The sequence below is a fragment of the Poecilia latipinna genome, unplaced genomic scaffold (assembly GCF_001443285.1).
Source record: "Poecilia latipinna isolate Pla-1442-1.1 unplaced genomic scaffold, P_latipinna-1.0 Scaffold373, whole genome shotgun sequence".
Taxonomy (NCBI): Eukaryota; Metazoa; Chordata; class Actinopteri; order Cyprinodontiformes; family Poeciliidae; genus Poecilia; species Poecilia latipinna.
In genome coordinates this window covers 241,950-254,543 of record NW_015112989.1, presented here as the reverse complement: position 1 = coordinate 254,543, position 12,594 = coordinate 241,950, and the positions used below count along the sequence as shown (strand labels likewise).

Below are 12,594 nucleotides of genomic sequence, written 5' to 3'. Positions count from 1 at the left end.
CTTTTGATGGTTACCATAAAGACTAAGAAAACTATATTTGTAGCCGTTTGTCAATACAGGCGTTCCTCAATAAATTTTAAAACAGAAAAGCTCCAGTATTATCTCTTTGTGATTGCCTTTTTACTGAAGTGTTTGTTTATTATTTTTATTGATTTAAAAAAAAAGTTGCTGCGGTTCTGAAAATAAAGAATAATTTTCTACCTCTTCAAAAGCTTTTCCTTCTTGAATTATTATTTTTAAAAGCTGTTTTCATATGCAACATTTGCACATTTAGTCTTTGGTTCACTTCCTGTCTGCTAACCCTTAGGTTCAACTTCCTCTTGTGTATTTCAGAGCTGATGAGGAGAACGAGACTTCATCGAGCGAAGAAGAGGAGGACGACAAGAAGAGGCTGACCGATGGGCTGCTGGGTCAGATCTGCAGCATAGAGAACACAGAGGAGTCCACTGATTGGTTCATGGCTCTGGTAAATACATGAAAACAGATTCCGATTTCTGATGTCAACTGTGTAACAGGATGTTTAATATTAGGAATACAGACTTCTTTAGAAGGTGATTGGTCCTCGCAACATCTTCTAGAATATGTTGCTGTGTCTTACTGCAGAGGATCAGGAGAATGAGCTCTGAGCTGTTTGGCAATCCACAAAGAAAGACAGTCAGCTGATTAATATTGAGGTTTCTCTCAGATTTGTAAAAGCACTCGTTACTTTTCATGTTAGAAAACTACTACAGCTGCTACTGTGACTGGATCTGGAGAAGGAGTGATGATACTTGAGAAATGGTTTCGCTTTATGTGCTGATGATGTCATGTGATGTCACAATTTCTCTTGGCTGTCTGACCAATCCGCTGCCAGTTACAGTGATGATGATATTAAAAATGGCCACTTTGAGAAAATGCTTCATAGTGCTACATTTTTGTTTTAATAAAGCAACAAATCTGGGTAAACGTCTTCTCACTGCTGTGTTCCAACACAAGAGGACAAAATAAAATGGGGCTGCAGCTTGACTGGATAAAACCACTGCAGTCTATCAGTTAGGTGAAGACCTGCTTCACATAACTAGTTTTTGTTATATTTCTGGTTCTTGCTAGGGATGCACAATCCACTTTTTTCTCTTCTGATACTGATATGTGAGGTTTAGTCCCAGCCAATACGAACCGATACAGAAAAATAACCCAGAACTGACTTTTCTTTTTTAAACATAGACACAAATGTCAGGTTTATTTGCTAACTCTGCACCAGTACAGCACACTAAAATACACCAATACAATCTTAGTCAAACATGTAAAAACAACTAACATAAATAATACTGAAACTGACTAAAACTACAAGTTGACTACGTTGGTTAAACATGTAAAAATAAACTCCAATAAACCTTCTTTCAAATGGTTCAGAAAGTGCATTTAGGAATTATTGCTAAATATAAAATAAATAATGCATTATGTCACTGAGAGCACAAAGCATAGAATTAGATGGAGTAGATCTGCCCTTATGGATTGAGCACATTGTCACAAAACCTGACCCATGCTTTTTTTTTTTTCCCCAACATCAGAGCCAATACAGATATTAATATCAGATCAGTGGATCTCTAATTCCTGCTCCAGGTGTAAAATCTGCTGCTGACTAGCAGAGGTTAAGCTGTGTTGCTTCTGCAGGTGGTGTCTCCCAGCTGCAGTGATGAGCTGCTAGTGAAGAAGGATCAGTGTCTGGTCAGGTCCTTCTGTGATGGCAAATTGTGAGTTTACTTTTTATTATCTTTGTATACAGAAATCTGCTCCTCATCACTTAAGCAGTCATACTGATTTATTTATTTATTCTTCAAATGTGTCATTAAAGCCACAAAAAAATCAGTGTACTTTAATGTGATAGATCAGCATGACTTGGATAGAACATTTCTCTCTTTTGTCTTAATGCTTCAGCTACACTGTGGGGAGGAGACACGCTCACCTGGTCAACGCCATCAGCGTTAGCAAGCCGGATTTTTCCAACAGGAGAGGTGAGACGCCCTTCCTTCCTGCTGTTCTCACTTTTTCCACATCTGTCTCACGCTTGGCTTTGTCTCCATGCCCTGCAGGCATTGAAGGAGCCCAGATGTTTCTGAGGAGCAGAGAGGTTCCAGAAGCATGGAAGATGGACATGAGTCAGATTCTAGACTCTTCCTCCAGTGAAGATGACAAAGATGACAAGGAGAGTGAGGCAGAGGAGGAGGAAGAAGAGACTGAGGATGAAAAGAGAAAGAAACACATCAAGGAAGAGGCAAGTGTCTTTTTAAAAAAAATGTTACATGATTCTTTGGAGACAAATAAGCAACAGAGCATGGTTCTGCTGTAATCCTATAGAGAAGACAGAACATAATGAATGTCATCAGTGTGTTTTAGAATGAGGTTGTGAGGATCTGGAGAGCTTTTCACTTTAAGTCCATTAGAAGATGCTTCACCGTAGACATGAGTTTTTTCTAGGCCTTCATTAAAGACTAAACCAGCTGGTAGTGATTTGCACTAGAATTGATTCTGTTACTGTCTTGCCTCTCTATGGATTGTTTGCAGCTTCCTTTTTTTCATGTTTTCAATACATCTAGAGGTTTGCAATGTGGACTTGTAATTCTGTCAGTAGAAATGGACTGCTTTTGGAAACCAGTTGCATAAAGTGGAGAAAATATCAAAAGTAATAACCCTGACAATATTTTTAGTTTTGGGGGCTTTTCAGACATAATTACTGAGAATTTATTGTTGTCATAATAAAACCAAATTCTCATTGTGATAAATCATTTTTCACTATAAATGATTATCAATACTATAGATGCTCACCCAAACTGTCTTATTCTACTTGATACTTTTTGTTTGTGACGACTCCTTTTTGCTGACATCTGGTGTGAATTTCATATTAATTAACCTTTTTATAAATAAATTACATCTTCCATACATTTTTTGGATGATGAATCTTTTTTGTATTTATAAAGCCTAACCTGGCACTTCCCATTTTGGCAGAAACCAATTTTGTTCTTTTTTTATTTTTTGTCTCAAAATTTGCTAAAAATGGAAACAAACTTGCTAAGTTGGCAACTGTGGGTGACTGTTGACAGATGTTACCTGGTGGTCAGCCTCAGTCAGTCTCTCAGACTCAGGGCTGATTTTCAGACCTTTGTGTGAGTAGATAAGGTTAGTTTATCTAAAGACTAAGGAAATCGAGGCACCCATACAAGCCATTACAGGTCTATGTAGTTATTGATTATAGTTATATTCCAGCTAGTGGTTAACAAACAAGTGAAAGTCTGTCCAATGAGCTGCCTCTCTCTCTCATGCTCTGTGTGTTTAGCCGGAGGAGGAGGCAGACCCTGAGGAGAAGGAGAACTTCCTCCAGCAGCTCTACAAATTCATGGAGGACAGAGGTAAGACTTGAACATCTGTGGTTTCATTTAAGAAAAGACATAAGTAAGTGAAGAAAACAGTAATAGTGTCATGCATTAGTGGCTTCTCTGGCATTTTAACTGAAGGTCAGTAGGAATGAACTCTTTTATTTTTCTGTGGAAATGACCAATTTATCCTTGTGATAAACATGGTTTGATTGAAACAAACATTTCGACTCTTAAATCACAGATGTGATTTGCATTTCATTGACATTTCCAGCCTGTCTTGGTTTTAACTAGAATGTTTCCTGGCGAATGAAAGGAGTAATGTCTGATCCATGTTCTCTGTCAGGCACTCCCATCAACAAGCCCCCGGTGTTGGGCTACAAAGACCTGAACCTTTTCAAGCTCTTCAGGCTGGTCTACCACTTGGGAGGCTGTCGCAAGGTGAGGAGGTCACTGTAGAGCTGCAGACTGATTATAGTGCCGGGCCGTGTGAGTGATGATCCTGAGAGAAGTTTCGCATGTTGGACTGAAGTCCTGATGATCCTCTTGGCTGTCTGACAGAACCCATCAGTATTGTCCAGATACAGGAGTCCCACAGCAGCTGGCTGACGCTCCGCTTTTCTGCCTGTTTCAGATCGAGTCTGGCACTGTGTGGAAGCAGGTCTACATGGATCTGGGGATCCCTGTTCTCAACTCAGCTGCATCCTACAATGTCAAGACAGCCTACAAAAAGTAAGAAGTGCCATGATCAGGCTGCAGCTGAGGCTTAGTGCAAGTGTAGCTTTACAGACAAAGCAGAAAATGAATTTTCTACCAGCCTAGCGCAGCAACAAATGCGTTTCTGGTTATGACAAAGATCCCATCGCTCACATGCACACAAAAGCTATAAAAAGCTGTGCAAAGTGACAACTCATCTATTACCTTTACTGAAGATGAATATGTGCTGCTTTATTTTTAATTTCAGTATTAACATTTATATAATTTCTGATTTTTGTGCAATTTTTGTCTAGGGTGATTTAGAAAATGAGCTTTTACTGTTGCATGTTAATTTTCTAAGCTACTGCAAGTAATTGTTAGGATTGCAGGGATATGCTGCTGTTATGGAAGAATTTAATGTAGCAAAAGAATTGTATTCGATTACTAAAATAGTCGTTTGCCACAGCCCTGCTCATGTGCACAAACTCTGTGCAAGTTGAATGTGTAAGCTACCTCCATACAGCTAAGATTCATAGGGCTGGTCTGACATGAGGTCTTCTGGGTCTGACCACTGTGAAGAAACTCGGTGTCAACAAACATGAAGTTATTCTTTTCGAGTTTTACTGGTGTATTGTGAGTAAGCCTGTTGCAGTTAAGTAATCCATCAATTAATGACATGATGAATTAAAATGAGCTCAGTAAATTCCACTCTTTTTGTTCACAGACTTAATAATACATTTTATTTCTGCTTTCAGTGTTTTTTATATTTTATTTTATTTCTGTTGTATCTACTAATTTAGCTTGTTTTTGTTTTGGATATTTTAAATGTCTTCCAGTTCCTTTGTGGAGCCTTCTGTACTAAATTAAAGTTTATTAGTCTTTCAGAAGGAATTACTACGCCATTATCAATATATAAATTGAAAATTGACTCAAAACAAAATTACCGTTTCTGTCTCTGATCATCCAGTAAAATTGGTTATGACTGGCCTAATTGTGATCACTAATTACGGCTGTTGTCAGTAAAATGGTAAACTTGTGTACTGCTGACAGAGATGCACTGAGCAAATAACTTGTAAAGTTCAGATCCTCCCTGCTGATTCTGCTCATTAATGGCAAATAATTTTTTTTTGTATTTTATGAATCAGTTGACAGTTGAGCTGTTTTTTGATGTTTTAGAAAATGCTTCCAGTAAAAGTTTTTAGTTAAGTAATGCAGTGATTCTAAAAATAATAATAATAATAATAAATACACTGTGTTTTTAGTATTCTTAATCTCTAATGAGAAATATCAAAGAGCTCTTTAACTTTGGACATTGTCTTTAAGGATGTAATGGCTTATGACGGTTCTTCTATCTGTCCTTCATCAGTTTGACCGAAGCTGAATGTTTCCAGGCTTCATAAGTTTGGATGTGTTGTACTTATTGTGAAGAAGTGGCTGGCTGCAGCCTGGATGAGCATTTATCTGTGATGTGTGCTGTCAGGTATCTGTCTGGGTTTGAGGAGTACTGCTGTTCTGCTGGCATCACCTTCAGAACCATCCACCACAACAACCCCCCGCCCAATCACAAGAAAGCTAAAGTTGAGCTTAAGGAGGCCTTCACAATGCCCATCAAGTCAGAGTCTGCTGATGACAAGAGGGAGGAGGCCGACTCAGAGAGCGAGAGCGAAAAGGAGGTGAAGGAGAGACATTCGTCACCCAGGGTAAGAACTTTCCCTCTTTTTACATCAGGTTTGTTTGAAAAACGAATAACCTGAATCTGAAAGCAGACATCTGATTGGTCTGACTGTAGGGGAGGAGAAGAGGTGTGGGCAGTCGGGGCAAACTGCCCCCTAAGCCAGAGAACCCTGGACGGGGAGGGCCAGAGAACAGTGAGGAGCAGCAGAGAGAGGTGAGGAGGCGCAGCAACAGACGACTGGACGACTCTGAGAAAGGCTCCGACGAGGAGGAAGAGGACGACGATGATGAGGAAGAAGAAGGGGAGGAGGAGAGAAGACGACATGGGTAAGATTTCTTTTCTTTTTTTAATTATTTAATTTTATTCATGACAACATTCAGTTTAACCCTCCAAGTCACAACAATGTCATCTGAAGAAACTTTACTGGACAAACAGCCCAGAAATAATAATAATATCATAAACTCAATCAAGTAAAATACCATGATGTATAGAGTAAGGTTGATGGCATCAACTAACTTGCTCTTTGGTTACCTAGCAACAACCTGTTGAGTGACTTACAGCAGTTTCAGGTTTCACCACTGTGCCTCATCACTGCTTAACAATAAAAAACAATATGAAGTGAAAACTGTGGATTAAATAGGGAAGGTCTCATCACCAGTTTGGCAGTATTTAAATAAAAAACAAACCAATAATTAACTAATATAAAATGCTTAAGTTTTTCAGCCATGTCATCCAGACCCAAAATAATTGTTTTAGGTCAATAAAGAAATACAGCAACAAAGAGACCTTTCCTTCCATCAATATCTACAACAACTCATTGAAGACTTTGAATTAATGACTTACAATATTTAATGTCCCTTTGGGGTCAATAAAGTATTTTTGAATTGAATTAAATTGAAAATAAGGAAACCATTATGTTTCCTTGTGGAGATTACAAGAGCATCCTTGTAATCTCCATTTCCAAAACAAACACCATTGAATGCAAATGAGTTTGCCAGTAGGTGTGCTCATCATGAGCAGATTGATCAGAAACAAAATCCAGATTTTTACTCTAGAATATGGTGGATTATTCAAAGTATGAGTTGGCTTAGAGAAATTAAACGTACTGCTTATGAATACTATTAAAATAAGAATGCTAAATGTGGTAGAACTGATATGCCCTGTACTATTTGTTTGTCTTTTCATTTAGAAGTGAAGATGAAGAGGATGGAGACTCTTTGGCAGGAACCAAGGTCAGGGTGAAGTACGGCAGAGGAAAAACCCAGAAGATCTATGAGGCCCACATCAAGAAGACGGACATAGACAATGGAGAGCAGTTCTACCTGGTTCACTACTACGGCTGGAACGTTAGGTCAGTGCCACCAGCTTTCTGTTATATCAGCCTCTGTGAGAACAGGGCTGGTTCTGCTTTTAGAAGTGTGTAATATTAGTGTCAGGTGGGCAGTGTGTAGTGATTGGTAACGGCAGACACAAAACTGATTAAGAACATTGAATGAGTGTGTGTGATCCACAGATATGATGAATGGGTGAAGGCTGACCGCATCATCTGGCCTGCAGAGAAAGGAACCAAGAAGAGACAGAGAAAAAAAGTCAAGGTAGGACTAGAGATGCTCCTCTATGCTCACTGTGCGCTTTACTGCCACCTTGTGGTTCATCAGAACATTATTAGTAGGTCAGACTCATAACTTAATAAAAAAACAATATTAGCTTTGTTCTTAAAGGGGCAATTATGTAAAGTCAACTTTTTTGAGTTTTACATCATGTCATGTTTTTCTTTCATCAAAAACATACCTGAAGTGTCACCTTGATTTTGTCATGCATGTTTGAGAAATTCTTTAAACTCCATGGCAACCATTCAGCCGTGTAAACACCTGAGTGGACCTGTCTCCACCTTCGAGACGCATCTAGTCCTCAGAGCTGCAGTTTCCACGTTTCTGGACTTCTGCATTACAGAGCAGCCCCTCCCCCTCTCAGCTCCTTCAGACTAGCTGGCAGCAATTAGCAAACACCTGGTGGAACTGAGCATCTGCTGAGCTCTTCATACAAGCTACTTAAAACATTGTAATGTGATAACTTTTTGAAGGTGGAGTTCCAGAAAGAGCAGAAGGTTTTAAAGAGACAGAGACCCAATTTCAAAGGGTTAAATTAAAAAAATCTAATTTTTCTAGTCATATTTGATATATACAGAATTGAAATTAATATAGTGACTTGATTGTGCTGTGAGATGGCGCTATATGCCTGTAAAATATATAGTGCTTCTCATTTAAGCAAAAGATTTTGGGTTCAAATCCCAGCTTTGGGCTCACACATCAGGTCGACCCAAGTTGCCCTTAGGAGTGAGTGTGTGTGCTCCGTACTTGGTGTAGTTCCCCTCATTTTTACTCTCGGAGTGTAAACTCCGTGCCCGTAAGAACTCTCTTTCTCAAATTTTCTTCTGACAGAACAAAGACAAGGAAGACTCAGAGAAGGGAGAAAAGGATGACGAGAAGCCAGCTTCCATAACGCCTCTGAAGCCAACAGGCTTGAAGCGTGGCCGCCCTCAGACCAGGCCCACGCCCAGCGGCCCGGCGGGACGCAGCGTGTCCAAAACCCCCAGCAGCGAGGGCCAGGCCAATGGGAAGAGCTCTCGGCCCGACCTGGCCAATGGGAACGGTAGGAGGCCGCGATCATCCTAAACTCTGAAGCTTTGCTAGGTTGTGTGCTGAATGTTGTTGTTCTTTGTGCAGACACGCCTCGCAGGAGAACCAGGAGGACCTCTGGCCTGTACGAGTCTGACCCACCGTCTAACGGTAAGAAGACCGCCGCTCTCTGCTTCCTGCTGCACAGCCGGCCCACCCTGCTAAAACCACTGCTGTCTGACCCTACAGAGGATTCTGGGAACTCCTCTGATGACAGCGATGCAGACGACACCCTCGAGAAAACTGACAAACCGTCGCTGTGGCGAGGGAGATCAGAACCTCCAGCCTGTGAGCCAGATGAGGAACCAGCCCTGCCTGAGGAAGAGGAAGAGGAGGAAGAAGAGGAGGCGAGGGAGCAGTCTGTGGCTGAGGCTGCTGCCGACGGCAATATGGTGTCCTCAGGAGCCTGTGCTGTGCTGATGGATGTCCCCACCTCCCCGTGTCCCAGCATGCCTCAGGAGAAAGCAGACGAGCCTCTGAACCAAACAGAGAAGCAGCAGGGGGCGGAGCCTGTGGAGGAGCCCCAGGAGTCAGCGGTTCACCTGGAGAAGGAGGTTAAGCTGTGTGCCGGGACAAGAACGTTACCTGGACAGGAAGTGGTTCTGGACACGCCCCTCAGCAGGACGTCACCCTCTCAGCCGTCCCTGCCCTCCACAGCAGAGGACGAGAGCCGTGTCATACCCCTGCTGACTCCCAGGGGCAAAGGTCGCAGGGTCAACCTCAGGGACTCTGAGACTCCTCCCACAATCCCTCACTGCAATGCTGGCCCTGCCCCGGCCGTGGCCCCCTCACCCCTGCAGGCCACTCTGCTGTCCACTCTGAAGAGACAGGAGGAGCCCATGGTGGTCCTGCACTGCCTGCCCTCCCAGCACCTCCTGCACAAACCTCCCTCTATCAACTCCGACACAGACTCCGCCACCGAGGAGGAGGAGGAGGAGGTGGAGCCTAAAGAGAGGGGCAGCACGCAGCTGAAGCGCAAGGCAGCCGACCAGAGAACAGCAGAGAAGAAGCTCTGCACTGGCAGCAGGCAGGACCAACCTACCGTTCCTCCTGCTGCCCAGCAGCCGGAGCGGGCACCAGAGAACACCCCTCGTCCCCCCGCAGAGAACAAGCTGAGCGCTGTGGCCGAGGAGAAGCTGACGCCTCATCAGGACACAGAGGTGCATGCTGGGACAGCCGTCCCTGCCGCAGAGCCCCCAGGCACCCCCACAGTGCCCCCCCCAGTCGAAGAGCTGGAGCCTGAGATGGGCCCTGAAGCTCTGGTGTGCCATGAGGTCGACCTGGACGACCCCGACGAGAAGGACAAGCCCCCCCTCTCTTCAGAGCCCCTCCTCATGATGCGGGAGCAGAAACAGGCTCCTCCCACTCTGCCCCTCGCCGTCCACCCCTCCCTCCCTGCCCAGCCTCAGGTCAGACCCTTCTTGATGACTGCCACTCCCCCCGCCTGTCCAGAGGAGCTCCACCCTGCGAAGGACCCGACTGAGGCTGAGGAGGAGCGGGAGCCCGTCCAGGGTGAGCAGGGGGGCGACTCCAGCCCCGGCTTCGAGGGCAGCACTTCATCCTCCTCCTCCCTGCTGTTCATGCAGGAACCCAAGGACAGAGGTAAGACATCGCAACAGCGCAGCACCGCTGAGTCCTCAGTGGAGGCCCTATGTTTCATTTGTGACCTTTGACCCCTCAGGTCAGAAGAGGGTGAATGACGTAAATTCCAGCCCAACTGCCAAGAAACACAAACGGAACCAGAAAAGGACTCTGACCCCGGCCAAGGCCGACAAGAACGGAGCAGGTAGCGTGACATCATGATCTCTGGTTTCTGGGATCCTCCATTCATTTCTTATGGATCTTGTGTGATGAGGCGACTGTCGCTTGTCCAAACGACCAGCAAAATTTGTGCATGTGAAATCTGAGCTCATAAACACAGACATGGATCTGCTGCCTAGCAACACAATAGACAGTTGAAAAATGTTCAACTTTAGTTGCATTTGCTGTTTCACTTCCTGTGTTAGTTCACCAAGAACAGAGGAAAACTGCTGCTCAACACTCTGAGTTGAGCCCAATGTTTTAGAAAGAGTCCACGTCACACTGTGTGTGTGTGTGTGTGTGTGTGTGTGTGTGTGTGTGTGTGTGTGTGTGTGTGTGTGTGTGTGTGTAACAGCAGTTGCTAGCATCTGTTCAGATTGATTGAACTAAAAATCAATCAGTTCAGTTCTTCTGACTCTTGGTGCGTCTGTGCTTCTCTCCGTCTCTCATGTTGGAAGTTAATGTCCCCTCCTCCCCTTCCTTCCTGTCCCCAGGACACAGCAGTGACAGTGAGGACCAGTCTCGTCTCTCGTCCTTGTCCAAATCCCAGAAATCTCGTTGTTCTGGTCTGTCGTCTCCGTCTGCACACAGTAAAGACAAACACAGCTCCCCCTCCCCCCAGCGCTCCTACAAGTGGACCCTGCAGCTTGGTAAACACACACACACACTTTCATTACAGTTGGCTGTGGTTGGACACATCAGCTGCTTTCACACAGCAATCGGGTTTTGTTGATAGCCTGTATGAGCTGATAAACAGTCAGTGATTTCCTCTGCCTGAGTTTTATGAACTGTTTCTGTATCAAGCTGCTGATTCTTGTCTCCTGTTCCTCAGATGAGCTGGACAACATGTCGAGCACAGAGAGAATCTCCTTCCTGCAGGAGAAGCTGCAGGAGATCAGGAAGTACTACATGAGCCTCAAGTCTGAGGTGGCCTCCATCGACAGACGCAGGAAGAGACTAAAAAAGAAGGAGAGAGAAGGTGGGAGCAGCAGAGCAGAAAATGCATTTCACTTCAGTATCCTGAACGAGATTACACTCTGTTTCTGTCCTGATCAGTATGTTATCAGTTCACACTAGGGATTCAAACTGTTAATTGTTGACTAATTTTTTGTTAGATTTAAATTAGTTCCAATTAGAGTAATAATAATAGTAGTTTTAAACCACAATTTGTTAGTGTTGTAATTTGGCCATCATCCAGCAGAGGGCACTGCTGATCATCCTTAAGATGAAGGATCTTAATATACAGACAGTGGAGCCATACCAGAACGAGAGAGTGAAACGATCCAAATGGAGTCCAATGTGGGATGCAAAATGTTCTTTGTTTCTGTTCATAAATATAAACATTCAACAAGCTCCTTAAGATTCACCTAAACATCCCTCATTCAGCTGAGCTGCATGACTGCTAGGACAGCCGTGGCTGCCTATCAGTTAACCACTAGTGGCTTGATGGGATCAATCAGCTTTATATTAAGTTATTAATCAGTAACTTGATTTCATGGTTCAGCAAATGGAGACTGACTGTGCTGTGTTTGGTCCTCAGTGTCCCACACAACGGCGTCCACCTCCTCAGGGTCCTCAGACACAGGCATGAGTCCGTCCTCAGCCTCGCCCGCTCAGAACACCGTGGCGGTGGAGTGCAGGTGATGACACGCCCACTCCCACCCCCTGACCCTTCACCCCCCCCAGACTTTCCCCACTTAAGTCAGCTGTGAGGACACTGCAGAGAGAGGATGGCATGTCGCTGTGACATGGGAGCCCGCACTTCTTCCCAGCTATGGAGGAGGAGCCGCACAAGGAGGGCCCGCCCACTTCACCTGACGGCTGACTTTGTTTGAGGAGCCGGCCTTTTGTTGCACTGGTGCAGAACTCTTCCTGTCTCCCCTCCCTCCCCTGCAGGGTGCCAATACTTGTCCTGGTTCCAGAACCATCTCTCCAGTCACTACCATGCTTTCAGGTAGTGCTTTCTTTGCTTTCAGGGTCAGCGGTCAGTAAAGAACCGACGGCTGGCCGCCATTTTTAACCTTAACTGAGAAATGTAGGTGAGGAAGAAGACGGGCTTCCAGTTTCAGTTTTATCTTCTATCCAATCAAAGTTTTTATTTTAATAAGATGGTGAGAAAAAAAAATTAACTTTTAGTTCTTATGTAAATTAAATGTAATATTCTGAAGCTCCTTTTGTATTTATTGGCTTTGTGGACAGAATTTCTTATATTCAGGGTTTTTTTCCCCCTCTTTTTATTTAGATAAATTTTGGACAAAATTTCTTACATAAATAAAGTTAAATTTAAGTTGAAACTCTTATGCATTTCTTTTAAAAAGCATGTTATGCATTTCTGAGGTACAATTAGATTTCTTGAAATGAAATCTCATAACTGACCCAACATCAGTTCACAAAA

The 12,594-nt window shown here is 43.7% G+C and overlaps 1 protein-coding gene across 2 annotated transcripts in view; it reads left to right on the top strand.

The window, feature by feature from the left end:
• The window catches only part of arid4a (AT-rich interactive domain 4A), a 24,528-nt gene extending 11,934 nt beyond the window's left edge, over positions 1 to 12,594 (top strand). For both annotated transcript variants that reach the window (XM_015036568.1, XM_015036570.1), the window contains exons 8-25: positions 334 to 466; positions 1,654 to 1,733; positions 1,918 to 1,994; positions 2,073 to 2,254; positions 3,314 to 3,386; positions 3,697 to 3,791; positions 3,985 to 4,082; positions 5,527 to 5,746; positions 5,836 to 6,047; positions 6,911 to 7,072; positions 7,235 to 7,316; positions 8,163 to 8,373; positions 8,448 to 8,510; positions 8,589 to 10,001; positions 10,081 to 10,185; positions 10,694 to 10,849; positions 11,032 to 11,178; positions 11,740 to 12,594. In XM_015036568.1, coding sequence (XP_014892054.1) covers positions 334 to 466; positions 1,654 to 1,733; positions 1,918 to 1,994; positions 2,073 to 2,254; positions 3,314 to 3,386; positions 3,697 to 3,791; positions 3,985 to 4,082; positions 5,527 to 5,746; positions 5,836 to 6,047; positions 6,911 to 7,072; positions 7,235 to 7,316; positions 8,163 to 8,373; positions 8,448 to 8,510; positions 8,589 to 10,001; positions 10,081 to 10,185; positions 10,694 to 10,849; positions 11,032 to 11,178; positions 11,740 to 11,843 — 3,613 coding nt within the window. In that variant the 3' untranslated portion in view covers positions 11,844 to 12,594. The remainder of the gene's footprint in view (positions 1 to 333; positions 467 to 1,653; positions 1,734 to 1,917; positions 1,995 to 2,072; positions 2,255 to 3,313; positions 3,387 to 3,696; positions 3,792 to 3,984; positions 4,083 to 5,526; positions 5,747 to 5,835; positions 6,048 to 6,910; positions 7,073 to 7,234; positions 7,317 to 8,162; positions 8,374 to 8,447; positions 8,511 to 8,588; positions 10,002 to 10,080; positions 10,186 to 10,693; positions 10,850 to 11,031; positions 11,179 to 11,739) is intronic.